At 44.8% G+C, this 21,432-nt stretch overlaps 1 protein-coding gene and 1 non-coding gene across 7 annotated transcripts in view; both read left to right on the plus strand.

The window, feature by feature from the left end:
* CCDC171 (coiled-coil domain containing 171) overlaps positions 1-14,117 on the plus strand; it is a 419,844-nt gene extending 405,727 nt beyond the window's left edge. For 5 of the 6 annotated variants that reach the window (XM_049894821.1, XM_049894820.1, XM_049894825.1 and 2 more), the window contains one exon: positions 12,993-13,046. In XM_049894821.1, coding sequence (XP_049750778.1) covers positions 12,993-13,031 — 39 coding nt within the window. In that variant the 3' untranslated portion in view covers positions 13,032-13,046. Of the gene's footprint in view, positions 1-12,992; positions 13,150-14,024 lie in introns of those variants that run through there. The other variant, XR_007518562.1, reaches the window with a different exon arrangement.
* TRNAR-UCU (transfer RNA arginine (anticodon UCU)) lies at positions 4,717-4,787 on the plus strand. The gene has a single exon. It is a non-coding gene; the product is annotated as a tRNA-Arg (tRNA).
* Positions 14,118-21,432: the final 7,315 nt, after the last annotated feature.

The raw sequence follows: 21,432 nt of genomic DNA on the forward strand, positions 1-21,432 counted from the left end.
CAATGAGAGGCTACTACTCTGTGTGAAATGCTACCTAAGCTAGCACTGGGGTAAACAAGTAGACTGGGGCACCAAGCATTAAAATATGAATAGGAAGAAGTGCTAGTCAAGATGAGACTAGAAGTATGGGAAGGCAGCACAACTGAGTTAGCACGTGAGCTCACCTTAGGTACTCAGAGGGAGCTATCATTTCAGGCTGGGATGTTCAGGATGAATTTCATGGAAGAAGTAGAGGTTTGAACTACAGACAAACCTGTGAGAACTGGAACTCCATGAGACTGCCTTGTTTTTGCAGATCCCCCTAATTTTCTGCCTTTGACAGACTGTAGTCTTATACCACCTTTCTGTCGCTCATTTGGAGCCCTGGTGGTGTAGTGGTTAAGCACTACAGCTGCTAACCAAAAGGTCGGCAGTTCAAATCCGCCAGGCGCTCCTTGGAAACTCTATGGGGCAGTTCTACTCTGTCCTATAGGGTTGCTATGAGTCAGAATTGACTCGAAGGCAATGGGTTTGGTTTTTGGTTTTATAGAGCTAAGGCTGCTAACCAAAAGGTCAGGAGTTCAAATCCACCAGCAGCTCCTTGGAAACCCTATGGGGCAGTTCTACCCTGTCCTATAGGGTCGTCATGAGTCGAAATCAACTTGAGGGCAATGGATATAAGGCTGCTGTGAGTCAGAATCGGCTCAACAGCAACAGGTTTGGGTTTTGGTTCACCGCTTGTTTTAGTAGAAAATACAGTGAAAACTATGACAGCCAGAACTTGAACGAACTGCCTTGTTTTTCTGGGTCTCGAAGTTTTCAGCCTTTGACAGGGTGCAGTCACCACTTTTCTATCACTCTTATTTGTTGGTAACTATTTGAGTTTTCCTTCTCTGACAGGTTTCTGCCTTTCATAGGTTTTGGCTTTCACAGGTCTTACTGTAGTTGGATTTGGCTAGGTCAAAGGGAGTGGGGGACGAAGTCCGAGGGAAAATAAAGAGGGGAAAAAAATGAATTGGTTTCTGGAAGAATGCAAATAATCCAGAGTATCTGGAGCAAATGCTTCGTTCATACAGCAAAAGAGGGACTCCTGGTGCGATAGGTAGACTGAGGCTGGGAGTGGACTGCAAAAGACAGGCCGACGAGTGGAGGCTTCTGTTTTATAGGTAAAGGGGAAACACTGAAAATTATTGTCACTATTTTGGTCCACACAGTCTAGGAACCAGTATTTTCACTACTTTATGCTTCTAAAACTTAATTGTTTTCTTTAGCTACCTCTGGGAATTGTCATCATATGACAACCTAGGAAGTTAGGATTAATTAAACATGAGGTCTGGGTCCTAAAAATATGATTTCTTGTAAAGGTTTCCTTACTGGTGGTTCCACAGATGCGAAATGCAGAGCTTATTACTGAATATAATCCTCAGCCACACCTTCTGGAACACTAACTATGAACTCAAGTTTTGCAGGGAAAAGTTGGTTGACCAACTTTTATTCTTTGTAGGAAGCAGAGAAGAGGGGGACATTTTGGAGGAAAAATCTGGCATTGAATTTACATGCACAAATTGGTAATCTGATTTTGCCACACTTTGGGCAAATTTGGATGAAAATTTGCATTTAGCGCCTGTCAACAGCACTGGGTTGGTTCGCTGGGTTTGGAAACAAAATCTGCCATGAGAATCATGCCCCCCAAAGCCATTTCCTGAGATTCATTGGATCTCCACTTCAGTTTTCTTCCAGAGATAGGACTGGAATTATTATGCCCATTATAAGTGTGAAGAAACTATCAAAGGATTTGATGACTTTCCCAGACTCACACAGCTAGTTAGTGGTGGAACAGGACTCTTGGGAGTGTGAGGGCATCCAGCAGTGTCTTTGGAACAGTGAGCTGGCAGAGCAAGGGGTCCAGTGGATTAGGGGAGCAGACAGTATAGCCATAAAAAAAAAAAAAAGCCATAGTCACTGCCAAATTGGACCAGAGAGCCTGTGGCAGCCAGAACGGTGTGAGGTGATGACAAGATGACTGGGAATGAAGGAAGAAAGAGAAAGCCTTTGTGAAGAGGATTGTGAGGATGTTGGTCCCAGAGAAGCATGGCACTACCACCAACCAAAACAAAAGCCACCATGGCTAGGGGTGTGGCACTGATTCTGTTGTTAATTTATTGTGACTATAATTTTTTTTTTTTTATAATTTAAAGTGTTAAAAAACAAAGATGTCACTTTAAGGACTAAGATATGCTGACCCAAGCCATGGTGTTTTCAATCACCTCATATGCATGTGAAAACCAGAAAATGAATAAGGAAGACCAAAGAAGAATTGATGCCTTTGAATTATGATGTTGGTGAAGAATATTGAACATACTGTGGACTGCCAGAAGAACCAACGAATCTGTCTTGTAAGAAGTATAGCCAGAATGCTCCTAAAAAGCGAGGATGGTGAGACTTTGTCTCACATACTTTGAACAAGTCATTAGGAGGGAGAAATCCCTGGAGAAGAACATCATACTTGGTAGAAGGTCAGCAAAAAAAGAGGAAGACCCTCAACAAGATGGATTGACACAGTGACTGCAACAATGGGCTCAAGCATAACAACAATTTAGAGGATGGCGCAGGACTGGGCAGTGTTTTGTTCTGTTGTATATGGGGTCGCTGAGTTGGAACCAACTCGACGGCATCTGAAAACAACAGCATGATTTAAATGGATGATCCACATTACCAACTTTTACATACGGTGTTAAAGAATGATAGATAAGTTGGTTTAGCAGAATAGCAGAATCCTGGGGCAAGGACTGAAATGTGTAGAAGTAGATCAGTTGCCAAGACGACAGCCCATTTAATACATCTTTCTCAATTGTCCTGCTGGCTTGGGCTCTCCCAGAATCACATTCTTGCTGATTTCTTCCTCTGTAGATACTTGTACTGTGTTTCTAATAAGCAGGACCTGGTGTCAGAAAGTCCCAGCGCGTTATTTGTTTTGCATTGTTCTTTTACACATGCATCAAGTGGACTAAGAGTCCCTGGGTGGTGCAAATGGTTAACATGCTCAGCTGCTAATTGAAAGATTGAAGGTTCACAACTACCCAGAGGCACCTCATAACAAAGGCCCAGCAACCTACTTCCAAAAAACCAGCCATTGAAAACCCCGTGGTGCACGGTTCTACTCTGACACACCCGGGGTCGCCATGATTCAGAGTTGACCCAACAGCACCTGGTGAAGTGGGCTCAGCATGAAGAGGGTCCCATTTACTCATGCCACTTCAAAGACCTTGTGAGGAGTGGCCTGGCAGGCACAGTGCTGGAGGATATCTTCACATACCAGATGTGGCTCTGTTCCTCACTCCTCCTTGCTTGGACCTTTTTTTTTTTTTTTTTTTTTTACAATTTCACTTGCAGAACAAAAGCTATCTACCCATCTCTTACAGTGAATTTGAGAGAGACTGCAAGAAATCAAAAATACTGAATCTTAATACGAGGCCTGTTCCACAGGTTCAACACTAGGAAAAGCCAAGGTCTTGCTTGGGTTTCAAAGAGCAATGTGGTACCCTGGCATCACTTGCATGGTCCGTTTCAGTTGCATTTTACCATCTTTCCAGGATCTAGGATACATGGTTAGCCTAGGCAAACCCAGCTAAGGCGAAAGCTCGCTGCTCCCCAGGGAGAACCGTGCCATTTATTCTGAGAATGTGCAGAAACAGCATTTGATTGGGAAGAGACCATAGGTCATTTATCTCTCACTTTTAAAACGATGAGATCGATGTGTCTCCCCAGGGGGCTGTCCCCCTTCAATTCAGCAACAATACACTACTTCTTTTCAAAGAGAAATATGCTTCCAATAAGGGGGAAGGGAGGCAGGGGGTGAGCAAAGGGGATCAAGCAACTTTCATTGAAGGATTCATTTTTGATTTAAATATTTCGTTCTAATCTCCGACTTCCTTTTTAACTTGGCAGAATGACCAAAAGGAAAACAATGTCCCTCCCTAGCCCAGTTTACAGCCTGCCAGAGCAGAGGATCCGGTTACTACTTCCAAGTTGTGTATGTTCAGTTGTTCGATATATTAGTTTTTTTTTCTTTTTAAATCTATTTGCTCATATACATAGGGTTTTCTTTTAATGGCATGTCAAAGCGGACTTTGGTGAAAAACCACAGGAGAAAAAAAACAGAATGAAAAATATAGATTGAATATATCCAGCTATTTAATACTTTTTGGGGGGGGAGTTGAGTATGTTGTGGAAGGAATTCTGTGCAGGTGATACATCCTGTAACTCTAGGCAGATGTAATCCCCTTGCCGTGACACCAGCAAAGATTTCCGTTCACACTGGAGACATTTGCAACCATTTTGTTCCCTCTCCCAGAGTGGAAGTGCACATGATGGAGGGGTCTTCTGGATATGCAGAATATCCCTCCATTACAGGATATGCACTTCCTGTAATGTTCCATGGTTGCCTTTACAGTTCCCTGGGAGTCCTGGGAGCCTTCTCTTGGAAGGGAGAGAAACCCAGGGTGCTGGCGACCTGGGGCTGAAATCTGGGGAGTACCTACAGGGGCACTTTCTCTTCTCAGAAAGCCCTTTCTCCTTGCTGCCAGTTTGCCCCACTCATCACTTTGAACCTGGCTTCCAACTCACCACCTCAAGGAGACGTGCTGGGGTTGTCTCTACCCAAACCCAGTCCCTGCTCTTTTGAGTGTTCTCTATAGTGCATCTTTTAGTGTTCTCTAAGAAATAGTGTATCCTGAGGCCCTGGTGGTTCAGTGGTAGAATTCTCGCCTTCTGTGCCAGAGACCCGGGTTCAATTCCAGGCCAGTGCACTTCATGTACAGCCACCACCCATCTGTCAGTGGAGGCTTGTGTGTTGCCATCATGCTCAACAGGTTTCAGTGGAGCTTCTAGACTAAGACAGACTAGGAAGAAGGCCTGGTGATCTACCTGAAAATCAGCCGGGGAAAACTCTATGGATCACAACGGTCTGATCTGCAAGCAGTCATGGGGATGGCACAGGACCAAGTAGAGGACTGGGCAGCATTTTGTTCCACTGTGCATGGGGTTGCCATGAGGCAAGGGACAACTAGATGGCAGCTAACAATAACAACATAGTATGTTCTAAGAGGCTGCTGTTTGTGTCATATTCATTTGGACTTTTACCTACAGGAGGTAGGTTCTACCTGTTTCACCAGACCAGAAATAGCTTGAGTTGTGTCTAGTTGTGGTAATCCCCAGAAGCACACCTGGAGACAATGATTTGAGTGGAAGAGGTTAGTTTGGGCGGGCATTCCAGGAAATCCCAGTAGGGCGTGGGGATGTGAGACAGGGAAGGGAAGGAGGCCACGGAAATGTGCCTCATCAAGCTAGTGCTCACTGCGGACATCTGGATCTTAATACTGCTGGGAAGATTTCTCAACCTCAGTACTACTGACTTTTGGGGCCAGACAATTCTCTATTGTGGGAGCGGTTCTGGGCACGGTAGGGTGTTTAGCAGCAACCCTACCCACTACTCAGTAAAAGCCAGTAGTACCTCCCACCACCCTCCCATAGTTGTGACAATCAAAAATGTCTCCAGACATTGCCAGATACCCCCTGGTGGGCAAACTCATTGGTGACAGAACTACGGGGAATCTGGAAAAGGGGCTGGTGCTGGCTGCTGGGGTCTGGCTGGTGCACACTGAGGTAGGAAAGGCGAGGAGACATGACTGCTGCGTCCTCCTCTCGAGTCAGAGTGCCTTGGTGAGGCCGAGGAGTGAGACGCCATCATCACCCAGTGTTGGTGTCTGACTGTGGACAGCTGCAGGGACGAGGTGGGTCTGAGGTAAAACTGGTGGAAACATTTGTTTCCGGTGACTCCTTCCTAACTCCCTAAGCTACCATGAACCTGGCATCCGCTCATCCTTTACCCCCATAAAATCCTAAGAAAAAGTAAGATAAACCTAGACACCCTTCACTGGGCTCTAGGCACCCTCAGGGCCTGGGGAACTTGAGCTGAAGGAAAGCAATATTTCTGGAATCTGTTGGGAGCGAGATGTTTTCCATGGGCTATCTTGTTTAATTCTCAAATCAACCTTGCAACAAAGGTCTTATTTGGTTCTTTTTCACACTGGCTGGATCACCAACTGGAGTCACATAGCTGTTGAGTGGCAAAGTCCAGATTCCACCTCAGCAATCCCTGCATCTAAAGTACATGGATCATCTGTTTTTTTTTGTTTGTTTGTTTGTTTGTTTTTCTGATGTGTTGGTGAGGATGGGGGCAGAGTATTTTTGAAGAGGAACATTTTAGGAGGCTCCAATACATGGATGAATGCTGAAGAAGCCAACTGAGAGTTGAAATGGGATCCTGAGCATGGGAAATTGAGGGTTTGGAAGGAGCAGTGGTGGCTTTCCCTTCTTCTGAGGCCCGAACAAATGGAATCATCACGAAAGCAGTGGTTACGTTACAACCAGGAGCTTCCTGTTGGGCACAGTGAGCTGGGAGGCATTAGGCGATGTTACCATGGATGACTGCTTTTATACCTGCCCTTGCTGGCCTGTCCCCTCTCATTCCACCGCCTCGGGTGGATGCTTGGGCTATATTAAGCTACTCCACTGCGTACCTCTGACACATACTCTGCTGCTCCCCACCTGTGGGCTTTGGCTCAGGCTGTGCCTTTGCTGGGTATGCCACCCTCTCCTACTTGCTTCATCTCCTGACCAACCTCCTCTAGGAAGTCTTCCCAGGTGTTTTCGTCTTGTCCTCTGTTTAATCTGTAATCTCCATAGTGTGATGGATTCTGATGTGTGCGTGTGTGTGTGTGTGTGTGTATGTGATCTTTGGGCAGAATATTTAGACACTGTAAGGCTGGCAGTTCAAATCCACCCAGTGACTTTGTGGGAAATAGACCTGGCAATTGGATTCTGTAAAGATTACAGCCAAGAAAACCCTATGGGCCAGTTCTACTCTGTCACATGAGGTCGCTATAAGTCCGAATCTACTTGACAACAACAACAACAGTGTGTTTAGCAGCCAGCACTGTATATAACCAGTTGCTGTTGAGTCAATTCTGACTCTTGGAGACCCCATACGTGTCAGAGTAGAAGTGTCTCTGTACAGTTTTCAATGGCTGATTGTTTGGAAGTAGATCCCCATGCCTTTTTCTGAGGTGTCTCTGGTGGACTTGAACTTTTAACCTTTTAGTTAGCAGCTGTCTTAGTCATCTAGTGCTGCTATAACAGAAATACCACAAGTGGATGATTTTAACAAAGAAAAATTTATTCTTTCACAGTCTAGCGGATTACAAGTCCAAATTCAGGGCATCTGCTCCAGGGGAAGGCTTTCTCTCTGTCAGCTCTGAAGGAAGGTCCTTGTCATCAATCCTCCCCACATCCAGGAGCTTCTTTGTGCAGAAACCCTGGGTCCAAAGGACACACTTTGTTCCTGGCTCTGCTTTCTTTGTGGTATGAGGTTTCATGTCTCTCTGCTTGCTTCTCTTTTTTATATCTCAAAAGAGATTGGCTTAAGACACTATCTAATCTTGTAGATCTCATCAATATAACTCCCACTAACCCCTCTCATTACATCATAGTGATAGAATTAACAACACATAGGAAAATCACAGTAGATACTGGGAAGCATGACCTAGCCAAGTTGACAGATATTTTGGGGGGACACTATTCAATCCATGACAGCAGCCAAGAGAGTTAACTATTTCATCGCCCAGGGACTCCCATTGTACAGAGAAAGGGCTTAAACTGATCGTTGTCAAACTGATCCTTCTCCTGCTATCACCCTAGACATAAAGTCCCTGTCTGCCAAAGTCCTTATTGTTTGGAAATTACCTTTTATATATTGACTCTCCCTCTAGACTGTAAGGTGTTTAAGAGTAGGGTCCATGTTTTCTTCCTGGTACAGAGCAGGTGCTAAATAAATATTTGTCTTATAGAAAGGAAAGGGGGATATCTCTCAAATGAGGGTGGCATAGGTGCGGTCCTGCTGGAAGCAGAGTGAGAAACTGGCGGCCCTGGGGACAAAGACTCAGAATTAGGAGATCAGGGGTCCAAGCCAGGTTCTGTGGTTGTGGAAAAAAGCCATCATGGTTAAGTTTAGAAATACTGTGTTAAACAATGTTGAGAAGTCCTCCCCCACCCACAACAATAGAGATCTCAGAGAATTTAATCTACTAATATGCATCATGAATTTCCAAAAAAGGATACAAATATCCACAAATATATTTCCCCATAACTCTGCCCCCTCCCCCCCTTTTTGATGAAAACCTTAAAAAATTTGTGAGAAACTTGCATCCTTGGAAAAGTGTTTGCCTAACACTGGATTAGCTAAGTCTTTGCGACATCAGTACATGGAGGATTGATGCCACTTGATTAGTGTGTGTGTGTGGGGGGGGCAGTAATTATTTTATTTGGCACCAGTCATTCTCCCCCACCAGTTTTCAACAATAGTGACCTCTAATCTCAGATTTCACCAAACCTCTAATCCCAGCACCCTTCTTTTCCCTCTCAGGGGCAACATTGCCTCCTTATCCACAGAGAACATGGCAGTTTCCCTCAGAGTAACTCATTCCTCTCCTCAGAGGAAAAGGTGTTCCTTCTCCTCTCAAGTTAATTCTTCTACGTGGGCTCCAGATCCCACTCTCCTGCCTTGTCAGAAACCTCCCTCCACCATTTACCCCTTCTTCTCCTGTGTCTCCACCTTCACACTTTCTACCAGCTCTCATCACTCATTAGAGAGTAGGTGTAAATCTCCCGTCTTAAAAAGCTAAAACCAGCCATCCAACAAACCAACCAACCAACGAATTAACTGCCTTCCTTTGACCCAAAGCTCTCTTCTAGATAATGCTCTCTTCTTCTCTTTATTGCCAAGCTCTTTGAATGAATCCCTGTGGTTCCCAAGCTTGCATAGTGTGAGGACATCTTTTTAACACCAAAATATTTTGTGCCCCTTGCAGTATATTAATTTTACTTCTCATATCTGCCAACTGAAGAAATAATGATCAAAAGATACTATAAATCCAGAAATGCTTTTAAATTAATTTGTACTTTGCTAATTTTTTTGAATTATCATAGCATGTGCTTATGATATAAGTGAGACACATTATTTAATCTGTGAATAATTTTTAGTGTACTAATGGATTTGTAACCCTTGAACTAACTCTGAGGACCTCAGCTAGAGCAGATCTCAGTTGGAAATTACATGTATACACTCTCTGACCTCACTTTCTTTCTGCTTACTCTTTGCCCTTGTCTTGGTTACCTACTGCTGCTATAACAGAAATATCACAGGTGGATGGCTTTAACAAAGAGAAATTTATTCTCTCACAGTCTGGGAGGCTAGAAGTCTGAATTCAGGGTGCCAGCTCCAGGGGAAGCCTTTCTCTCTCTGTTGGCTCTGGAGAAAGGTCCTTATCATCAATCTTCCCCTGATCTAGGAGCTTCTCAGCATGGGAAACTTGGGTCCAAGGACACACTATTCTCCGAGCTTTGTTTTCTCGGTGAATGAAGTCCCCTTGTCTCTCTGTTTGCTTCTTTTATATTTCAAAAGGGATTGGCTTAAAATACAACCTAATCTTGTAGATTGAGTCCTGGCTCATTAACATAGCTGCCTCCAATCCTGCCTTATTAACATCATAGAGGCAGGATTTACAACACAAAGAAAAATCACCTCAGATCACAAAATGGTGGACAATCACACAATACTAGGAACTAGGGCCTAGCCAAATTGACACACATTTTGGGGGGACAAAATTTAATCCATAACAGCCCTCCTGTAGGATAACTTTTATTTCCACCATTCCACTGATACCACTTCTGGCAAAGGTCACCAAGGTCCTCAAAATGGCCAAGCCCAGTGGACCTATTTCTGACTTCCTCCCACCCTCCCACTTGACATTAACATTTGACACACTAAACTACTCCCTTCTCTAAATAATCTCCTTTGGTTTCTTGGGCATCTTGCTGTCTCTTTTCTCTAACCATTTTTTTCTCGGTCTCCTTGCCTGGTTTTTCGCCCACAGCTTACCATTAAACTTGGGCTATAAAGACTATAAACCCCTGGCTATTTATTTTTATCGCTCACAATTTTCCTGGATGATCTCAACAACTTTAATGTATTTGGTTCTTGAACTTAAGACTAGTGACTTCCAAATACTATGATCTATAGCTCAGACCATGCTAGAGCGACTTTTCCATCTGAAATGTCCTGTGGGTACCTTGAGCTCAACAAGTCCCAAATAGAAGCCATTATTCTCCCTTCAAGCACCCCTAAATCTGCCCCCTTCCTGTAATCTCTTTCCAACTGGTGACCCATTTATCTACCCAGCTTCTCAAACTGGAAATCTGAAAGCAATCTTAAGCTTCTCCCTTTCAATCCCTACCCTCCTGCCCACCTCTTACCCAACAAGCCTCATTCTACCTCCAATGCCCATTAGATCTCTTTCTTCTTCACTACCTCCTACTGCTTTAGTTCAGGGGGTCTTCATTATTCATCCCTTGGAATATCATGATAGCCTCTAAGTCTCCAGGTCCTCACTCTTCAATTATCCATCCTAGGCCTATTCTTTCTAAAAGGCAAATTGGACTAGCAGCATGTTCTATTTGAAATATTTTAATAATTCCCACCACTTTTAGGATGAAATCCAAATAGGTTAGTCGGGATACCATGTTCTTTGTCACCTGATGTGGCAGAATATCAGGGTGGTTACAAGTCAGTACTACCTGGATTCAAATTCTGGCACTTCAGGTAATGACTTATCCTCTCTAAACCTCAGCTCCTCTATCGTAAAATAGGGATCAACAGTGTTTGAATAAGTAATCCCTAAAAACCACTTTTAACAGAATCAGAGATCAACAAATGTTATCTGTCATTATTATTGCCTGGCTTCCAAAGTTGTTATGGGTGTGAAGTAAGATGGCATTTGTGGAAGAGCGAAGCCCTCCATAAGTCCTCTTAATACTTATTATCATCCTGGTTTCCTCATCTGTGACATAGAATCATTGGCTCGGGCTAGGTAGCGAGTGGGACACAGGAAGGATATGCACATTGCCAGCATTGGCATGTTGGTCAGGAGGTAGTTCACCTGTGGCAAAGGACAGGAGGAAGGTACCCAGATGAGGAACAAAGTGTTGAGTCTGTGGCTGAGTCCAGTGAAGAGCTCTTATGAGTTGGGCAAAGCACCAATTGACTTATCAAGTTTTGACATTGGCTGCTGAGCCTGAGCTGCCTCCTGTCCAAGAATTCATCACTCTGTCCTGTAAGCCTCTTTGGGAGTACAATTAAAGAGTCTAGAGTGTTCCCAGGACACGCTGCCTGAGTGATTTAATGTGTGGAGCCCTCATTGTATAAAGATGGCACTTCACATGGCAGCTGGGCTGGCTGGAAAAGATACAGGCTGGCTGGCTGACATGATCCCTCCATGTACCCTCATGTGCTGCTCCAGACCCCTCTGCTAGGCCTCTCTGAAGAGTAGGATTGCTGTGAGAGGGAGAACGGGAGGCCCTCTTGGAGGGGCCTGCCTTGGAGAGTGAGCTGGAAGGACTGGGTAGGAAAGGGGGTGGCGGCAGCAAATGCCATATTGTGGCCAATGACAGTTGGCTATCTGGAGTCCTGTTTCCTTAGTAACGGTGACAGTCCCCCTTAACATCTCCCTTTGAGGTTTACCCCTTAGTGATTAAGAACACTGATGTTGTAGAAAAATTTTCAGGGTTTGAACCTCAGTACTGCCACTTACTAGCCAGTGTAATCTTAGGCAAGTTGCTTTATTGCTCTATGCCGCAGTTTTCTCACCTGTAAAATGGGGATAATAATGGTATATTACATAGTTGTTATAAGGAGCTAAGTGAGTTAATGTATGCAAGGTACTTAGACTGGTGCCTGGCACATGGAAGTGCTGTGTAGGTGCAGTATTAGCAATTATTCAGGAGGCATTTAGACTGAGAGAAGTGCTGGGCTCTGGTCTCATCTGTGTCTCCAATTATCCATGTCATTTAGCCCCTCTGACTGCAATTTGTTACCTTCAAATAGTGTTTGGACAACATATGTCTACAGGAGGGGGGTTCCAGGTGTCAGTTCTGTACCCCTATTCCAGGAAGACTCTTTCTTCCTGTCTTCACTCATCCTTCTTTCTCAATGGTCTAGGTTCACTTGGTCTGGTTTTCCTTTTCTCTATATGGGTTCGATCAGTTTGTTGTACTGTGGTAGCTCATGCGTTGCTATAACGGTTGAAGCTATGCCGCTAGTATTTCCAGTACCAGCAGGGTCACCCATGGTGAACAGGTTTCAGTGGAGTTTCCAGATAAAGACAGACTAGGAAGAAAAGCCTGGTGATCTACTTCTGAAAATTAGCCAGTTAAAAACCAATGGATCATAACAAAATATTGTCCAGTAAAGTGCTGGATGGTGAGCCCCCTTTGTTGGAATGTACTACACAATACCTGCAACAATGGATTCAAACATACCAATAGTCTTGAAGGTGGCATGGGATTGGGCAATGTTTTGTTTTGTTGTATGTGGGATGCCTTGAGTTGGAGATGACTCGATGACAACTAAGAACAGCAACAACAATGTGTGGTTCTAGTTACCACCCCACTTTTTGCTCCTGGAGACCCAGTGGTGGCAAGAGCTCCCTGCTGTGACCGGCTCCAAAGTACCACTCTATCCTTTGTTGCCTTTCCTAAACCCAGCCCACAACTTCATAAAAAATTCCTTTATTAAATTTTTCTTTTTACCCAGCTTGAACCTGCCATGCTGGACCTAGAAACCCTACCCAGCAATCAAATCCGGAGTTCTCAACCACTACACTATACTCATCATCTTGGGATACAAGTGACATTGTTTCTCCTTTAATTTTCTGATTACAACTGACCTGAGCCCCCTCAGTCTTGGGAGAGAAACCTCATGCTTCCCTTGACCACTCTCTATCCCTCTGGGTTGGCTGTCTCAGTCCAGAGGGGCTGTGGGCTTCCAGGTACCACTCACCGGGAGGAATGGAGGCTCTGCAGAGACCTCTCCTGGCCTGACTCCATTGCTCTTTCTCTAGCACGTCGCCCTGTGCTGCCCCTGTGGAGACCTGGCCTAGCACTGTCCGGTGTCATCCTTGTTTCCTGCTGCTACAAGGCTTCTGCTCTTCAAGGCTGATTCCTGTCACTGAGTGAGCGACAGGACTTCCAGATGAAGGATGCTGCTGGGTTACACAGGTGTGGTCTCGCTTTATTCTCACAAAATCCTTATGAGGTGGAGATTTTTTCCCACCATGACTGGGGAAACCGAAGCCTAGTGAGTTAACTAACTGATCTGCACTGTGTATATTAGAGCTATTTAATTTTCAAAATGAAACATTTTGCCAGGGCTTTCAGGGGATAGGGGAAGAGGGTTGAATAGGTGGAGCGCTAGACATTTTTAGGGCAGTGAAACTATGTGATACTGTAACGGTGGATACCTGAGTCTATGCATTTGCCAAAACCCATAGGACTGTACAGCACAAAGAGTGAGCCCGAAAGTAAGCTACGGACTTTAGTTAAAAGTCTCAATATCCGTCCGTCAATATGACAAATGTTCTACATGAATGGAAGACGTCAATAATAGGAGAAACTGCAGGGGCGGTGGGGAATCTATGGGGGCTCTCTGTCCTCTCGGTGCAGTGTTTCTGTTAACCTAAAACTGCTTTAAAAAATAAACCCAGTAAACCCAGTGCCCTCTAAGGTCTATTAAATATAAATCAGTTGTGCAACAAAATAAACTAATCAACAAAAAAATAAAGGAATAAGTTTTATTTTAAAAAAGAAATGTTTCCTTTTCTAACCTACTTTCTGGTGTTAAAGTATCCTCAAGTCATCTCTGTGCCTTCATATCCAAAGGCTAGGTCAGTTGTACCCTCTGCCCCCCATTTGATCTGCTCTGGGAGCCCCACTATGGAATTTGTCCTGTTTTTATCCCTTTCTCTTTCTTCTCCCTGTTCACTCCACAAATCCTCTTTCTTTCTTCCCCTTCCCTCCCGGTTACAGTATGAGAGGTCGTTAAGATCTACAGTGAGTGAGCATGTCCCATTAAAATGTTTTTTCTTTTCAAACAGAACGTGAGCCTTTCCAGATTCCCTTCTCCCATCACTCCTCCCGCCATCCCGCCACATTTAAGCCCACTGCTGACAGACGGACTTCCGCTCTTCCCCTAACATCGCTCTCCCTGGCCAAGAATGTTCTATGCACACATTGTTGCTGAATGGGTAACATTTGCAAAGTCTTAACATTCTGAGTCTCATATCCGTGGGGATCATTCTTTTCAGAGTTGTAAGTGGACAAATCCTAACCAAGGGATATAAGTCCGAAGGTCATAGATATTCAGAGCTGAAAGCCTCTTGGAGACCCACAGGCAGCTCCATCCTGGACAGATGAGGAGCCTGAAGCCTGTAGAGGTCAGGGTCTGAGGCGTCACTAAGGTATGGCAGATAGGGCATGAGTCCTGGGCACTGCTTGAGAAGGGACTGCTAATAAACAGTTTCTATTGGCCATTGCTGTTTCCGTCGCCAGCTGTGAGAGATCATTCAGCAATTTAAAACTAATTGCCATAGGCACCATTTTCTGTGAGGGGTCCTGCGAAGTCACCTACCAACTCGAGCTGAGCCAGAACCCAGGATTGCTGGCCCTCAGGCTTTGCCCAGCCCCTTCCTGAAGCATCTTGCATCTCTGCCCACCTTCCTGCCTCCTCAAAGTGCCTGCCTGAGAGTCTCTGGCGTGGAGGAATGTAATGAACAGAGAGGGACCTGGGGGTGGGGGGGTGGGGGGTGGGGCAAGTTATCATTCACACCTCAGCTCTATGACCTTGGGTAAGTTCCTGAACCTGTCCCAGCCTCAGTTTCCTCTCCATATTATAGATTTGTTTAGAGAATTAAGAGAAATAAAGCGTAATGACTTAGAAGGTTCACGGTATAGATATAGGTCATGAAGTGATTGCCTCCTTCCCTCTCCCTCGTGCTCCTTTGCCTTTCCCCAAAGCAATCCACCAGTCAGCTTCCCTCTTGACGAAGACTCTCACCGTCCACTGTGACAGCAGCTCTTGGTCATGAAGGCTGCATCCCCAATGCTGCAGCATGCTGGACCCAAGAGAACGCCTAGTGTGGCCTCAACGCCTGAACAGCCTCTGAGGTGCTACTTCCTTCACCATGGTGGTGCGTCTTCATTTCACAGACTTTTTAGAGTGACGGCTTTTAAGACAAGGTTTCCAAATTGTTCCACCGTAAGCTCTGGGGTCCTTGTTGTTGTGGTTAGTTGCTACTGATTCATTTCCAACTCATGGCGACTGCAAGTGTCAGAGGAGAACTGCTCTATAGGCTTTTCAAGGCTGTGAACTTTTGGAAGCAGATGGCCAGGCCTTACTTTTGGGGTATCTCTGGGTGGGTTTGAACCACCTACATTTTAGTTAGTAGTTCAGCACTTAGCCATTTGAGCCACCCAGGGACTCCTGAACTTATGTATAACAGAAGAAAACATTGCCATCTTCACGACGGTTGACATATTTGAGTCCATTGTTGCGGCTGTTGTCAGTCCATCCCATTGAGGGTTTCCCTCATTTTTGCTGGCCTTCTACCAAACATAAGTCCTTTTCTAGGCATTGGTCTTTCCTGATGACATGTTCAAAGTAGGCAAACTGAAGTCTCACCAACTTTGCTTCTAAGCATTCCGGTTGTATTTCTTCTAAGGTGCAGCAAAAAAAAAAAAAACCGAACCTGTTGCCATTGAATCGATTCTGACTCATAGCAACCCTGGTGGCGTAGTGGTTAAATGCTACAGCTGCTAACGGAAAGGTCAGCAGTTCGAATCCACCAGGCGCTCCTTGGAAACCCTATGGGGCAGTTCTACTACTCTAAGGTGCACAGATGAGTGTAATTCTGGTTGCCCTACCCCACCCCTCCTCGCTCCCAGGCAGGTTACCTTTCATAAGATTGATACTTTCAATTTCTTGCCCTGTTATCACTCTCTTTTAGTCATGGGCTGAGGTGATCCTAGTCAATGGAAGGGGAGGGTCACCTTGGTTCCCAGAACCTGAAGCCTGGTCAATTGAGGGCCTCTCCTGCCTTTTGCAACTTCCCGTCCTCTTTTTCCAGGGCCCATTGGAGTTTTTCAAAGTACACTTATGAGGCCTGGCACCTTCAAGTGCATGTAGGGATGTGGTCCTTCTCCAGGGACCACCCTGTGAGCCCAGGGTCCAGCCTGGGTGAGGAGGGTGGTTCTGAGACAGGCTTCGTTGACAGAGCTAACCAATGCTGGAGGGGATGAAGAGAGGAGACTGCCCTGCCTCAAGGAGCTCTCTAACAAGTAGGGGAAAAGTTACATTTTAATTTTGGGAGGCCTAGAGGAATTGTTGGAGGAACCCTGGTGGCACAGGGGTTAAGCGCTTGGCTGCTAACAGAAAGGTCAGTGGTTCGAACCACCAGTAGCTATGAGGGAGAAAGATGTGGCAGTCTGCTTCTATAAAGATTTACAGCCTTAGAAACCCTATGGGGCAGTTCCACTCTGTCCTATAGGGTTACTATGAGTTGGAATCATGAGTCTGGAGTTCAAGAGAGAGGTTCAGGAGGAAGAGAGAAATTCAGGGGTCCTCATGGTTTTTGGAAACCCTGGCGGCGTAGTGCTTAAGAGCTACGGCTGCTAACCAAAAGGTCAGCAGTTTGAATCCAACGGGTACTTCTTGGAAACTCTATGGGGTAGTTCTACTCTGTCCTATAGGGTTGCTGTGAGTCAGAATCGACTGGATGGCAACAGTTTTTTTTGGTTTCATGGTTGTTAAGAGGCTGCTGATATTACCTGGGGAGTGAATGTTAGAAAGCGTGGTCCAAAGGCAGAGCCCTGGGATCCCCAGCATTCAGCATTCAGGAAGGTAGGAGCGTCTAGCTGAGGAGACCAAGAGGGAGCAGCCAGCGTGGTAGAAGGAGAACCAGCAGAGAGAAGGTTCTGGAAGCTGACTGGAGAGAGTGTGCCAGGCTCTGTGTGGGGCCCTTTCAGGTAAATTATCTCATCAGCTACTCACATCAACCCTGTGAGGCACAAGGAATATTGCAGAAAGAATGCTCTTCAAGAGCATAACCCTTCTGCTTTAGCTTTTGGCAAATGAAACGTGTAATTTCATGATGATTATCCTCATTTTGCAGCATGTTGCCATTACTTAGCATCTGCTAAGCACAGCCCTAAAGTCGTGGGGATGGGTGTTATGAGGCGTGATGACACATGGCTGCCTCTGCCATGTGCAGGAGCTCAGGAGGGGAGAGGAAGCCATCACTGGTTCAAGTGGATCATTCCTCGGGATTAGTCTGATGTCCCTGGATTTGTGACGGCTCCCAGTAAAATGCAATTGATTAGAGACTACTGTAGAAAGAAGCCATTTCGCTGGCCTTTTTTAAACCTAGCAAATGCTATCAAATTTGAAATTTTACCTTTTTTTATTTTTTAGTTCAAACTTCTGCTCTCTACATGCCTAGCAATAGGGTAGTGGTACCTCTATTGATAAAATACTCTGCAGCCATTAAAACTATGTTTCTGAAAAGTAGATAATAACATGGAAGAATGCTTATATTTTAAAGTTAAAAAGGCAGACTAGAGCATTGCATATTAAATAGATCGTAATTAAGTGGTCTAAAACAATAGCTGTGCAGAAAAAAAATTGTAAAGAATTTACCAAAATATTAGTAGTTTTCAGTGGGTGGGGGGAAAATAGGAAATTTATCCTTTTCCTGCTTTTATGTAATTTTCCAAATTTTTGTAATGTGTATATATTATTTTACGTCAGTGCTGTCCAATAGAACTTTAGACAGTGATGGGAATAGCCTTTATCTGTACCATCCAATCCATAGCCACTAGTCACATATGGCCTTTGAGCACTTGAAATGTGCTTAGTGTGACTGAGGAGTTGAATTTTTAATTGTATTAAATTATTGTTATCTTACTAATTTTAATTTCAATAGCCACATGAGAAGGAGCCCCAGTGGTGCAACGGTTAAGCACTCAGCTGCTAACCAAAAGGTTGGTGCTTCAACTCACCCCGCCACTCTGTGGGAGAAAAGACCCGGTAATCTGCTCTTGTAAAGATTAAGAAAAAAATAAAAACAAACCAAACTCATTGCCGTTGGGTTGATTCCAACTCTTAGCAATCATAATAGGACAGAGTAAAACTGCCCCACAGGGTTTCCAAAGAGCAGCTGGTGGATTTGAACTGCCAGCTTTTGGTTAGCAGCCATAGCTCTTAACCACTGTGCTGCCAGGGCTTCTTTGTAAAGACTACAGCCCAGGACACCCTATGGGGCAGTTCTACTCTGTCACATAGGGTTGCTATGAGTTGGAATCAACTGGATGGCTCCCAACAACAGCAGCCACATGAAGCTAGTGACTACTTATTTGACAGTGCAGTTTTAGGTGTAAAAAATAACATAAAGTAATGTGAATTATATGTCAATAAAGCTGCTAAAATAACATAAGCACATAAAATGTGTTTGCTATGTCAAGGTTTGAAATCTTATTACGATGTGGAAGTTAGTCTCGACTTTATGATGGAGAACATGGACACAGTGCAAGAAAGCAGTGGGGTTTTTATTTTAACAGTTTATTTTCTAGCTCAATGAAAAGTGACCCGGCATTAAGCTTGCCCATCCCTGAGTTCAGTTTTCGACTAGGAAGAAACAAACAATAACCTTTGTATTATTGTATTAGTTGGTCTGCAACAAATTTTGCTATCCTGAATAATATTCTCGACTTTCATGCAAAGGGTTCAAACCACTTGAGTAATGTCTCTTCAGGCTAGAGCAAAGCCTATCTTCTCCATTTTACCAATGAGAAAAATGAGGGCCATGAAGGTTCAGTTCCCAAAGTCATGCAACAAGGAACAAAAGCAAAGCCTCTTAGCTGTTGAAGCTCAGAGGATTTTATTATCTTTCATAATATGGAAAGAACAATTTCTGATAAGCTGTCATGGGAAGGGGACTTCCCCAAGCAACTGGAAAGATTTATTGTCTTTGGGTTAAGTCTTTTATGAAACTGGCTTTTGTTAGGTTTTCTTTCTTTCTTTTTTTTAATTTCCAGAACTGTCTTAAGATTCATTTGCACCAAACAGGGTGCTGCACATCTCTCAAAGGTTGCCCTTTATCTGGCTGGATCTGTTTTTATGCTTTCCATGGGAATGCCAACCAAAAACCCCTCGTCTTTTCATGTAAGTTTACTCTAGACCCCCACCTTCACAGGCCCATCCCCCTTCCTCCCCTTCACCACTTGCAACTCTTCTTGCCAAGTGGGGAATCCAAAACCAAACCAGCTGCCATTGAGCTGATCCTGACTCATGGCAACCCTATGTGTGTCAGAACGCAAGTGTACAGCATAGGGTTTTCAGTTGCTGATTTTTTGGAAGTAGATCTCCAGGACTTTCTTCTAAGACATCTCTGGATGGACTCAAACCTCTAGCCTTTCGGTTAGCAGCTGAGCCTGTCAACTATTTGTACCACCCAGGAACTCTGGAATTAGCCAGCCCTACGTGATTCCAGTCATAGGGTTGCTAGGAGTCGGGGTCGACTCAGTGGCAATGGGTTTTACATAATTCCACATCTGGCAATTTAGAAAGATTTATAAAGGCGCAGAGCCCTCCTTGGGATGGCTCCCCAGTCAGCTGGACTGCAGTGGACACAGTATTAGCAAGAGGACCGCAGATTGAACGGGCCAGACGCTTCCCCTTGCTCCCTTCATCTGGGTGGCCCCGAGTGTTTGCTAAGAGCAGCAGGCAGCAGTGCAATTTCTCACAAATGAACCCACTGAATGTTTTCAGACCTAAAGTCCCAATCCTTTTTGGTTCAAGTTCTAAGGAAAGGTTGGAGCCAATTGTGATTTAAAAAAAATAATAATAAAAAATTGGTTCACTCGTCTGTCAGTACCGCCAAGAAATATTCACATGAGTAGGACTATCCAAAAATATGAAGAGTAGCTGTTTTCCAAGACAGATCTCTGGAACTCTCTCCCTCCCTTGCTCAGAGCCACTTCCTCTCCTCAAATCTCACTTTAAAACCTTCCTGTTTGCTTTCGCCTATGACTGACTCAGGCCCCATTCATCTTTCTTTCCTCTCTCCCCATGACCACATCCTTCCACTCTCCCCTCACCGGCCACCGTGAGAACACTCGTCGGCCTCTTTCCTCCCTCCATTTTCCAGCCCCCTGGCACATCAGGCTGGCCTCACGAGCCACTGCATTAGTTGTGCGTGTAGAGTGTGAGGGCCTTCTCCACGTGGGTGCATACTCCTCTCTCTTGTTCTCAGAGGATGGGTAATGAACGTCAGTGGTGTTGCTACCTAAAGGTAGCCCTGGTGGTGTAGTGGTTAAGAGCTTGGCTGCTGACCTAAAAGTCGGCAGTTCAAATCCACCAGGCACTCCTTGGAAACACTATGGGGCAATTCTACTCTGTCCTGTAGGGCCCTATGAGTCAGAACTGACTTGATGGCACCCAACAACACAACAACTGCCTCAAGAGAGGTCCCTGGGTGGTGCAAACTGTTGTGCTGGACTCCTAACATAAAGGTTGGCGGTTTGAACGCACCCATCGTTCCACGGTTCCACAAGAGACAATCCTGGCAACCTGCTTCTGCCCTATGGGGCAGTTCTTACTCTGTAACTCATGGGGTCACCATAAGTTAGGACCAACTCAATGGCAATGGGCTTGGTTTTGGTTTACTGCCTAAAGAGGCTCTTTGCAAGTTGTATTTCACAAGTTACAGACACAGAAATTTCAGAAGCAGAAAGGCCATGTAATAAACCCACAAAGATACCAGCTCCCCGCTGTGTATCCCATGGGATACTTCAGGTAAAACCTGAAGGAGAAGTGGGAATAAAACACAGGCCAAACTGAAGCTGCTGTTTTGCCTCTGGAATTATAATGGTCTCAGCTGAACTTCTTACTTCCCTTAAGTAATGAGAAAGGTAACTCCTAAACAAGGTTCTAAGGCAGGATAAAAACCAAAAAAACCCAAATAGACCCTGGACAAATAATCCCAGAGTAAGCCCAAGTGTTTGGGTTCTTGATTGTTCCGGGTGTGCACGCAGTACTTTCTAAAGAGTGGGGTTTCACCTCTGCTGTGTGGACAATGGGCAAGCTGTGGGTTTCCCACAATGCACCACTGCCCTCCACCTCAAGATGGAGCTTTCCCCCATGTACATGGAGGCAGGTCAGTCTATTCCTGTCTCCACAGCCGTCCCCACTGCTGGCTCCAAAAGAAATGCTTCCAGATCCAAGTGTCCCAGGTTTGATCTGATGAATCACATGCTTGTCCTCACTTTTGATCTTATCACAGGAAGAACAGCTGCCGTTTTTCTAACACATTATTGTTTCAAAAGCACATTTATATTTGTTATGTGAAGTACATAAGGCAGGTATTAGTATTCTCATTTCACACTTAAAGACCACAGTCAATGTGACTTGCCTAAGGCTACAGAGGTGGTGAGCAGTGGAGCTGGACTCCA

Source organism: Elephas maximus, chromosome 9 (assembly GCF_024166365.1).
Source record: "Elephas maximus indicus isolate mEleMax1 chromosome 9, mEleMax1 primary haplotype, whole genome shotgun sequence".
NCBI classification, from domain to species: Eukaryota; Metazoa; Chordata; class Mammalia; order Proboscidea; family Elephantidae; genus Elephas; species Elephas maximus.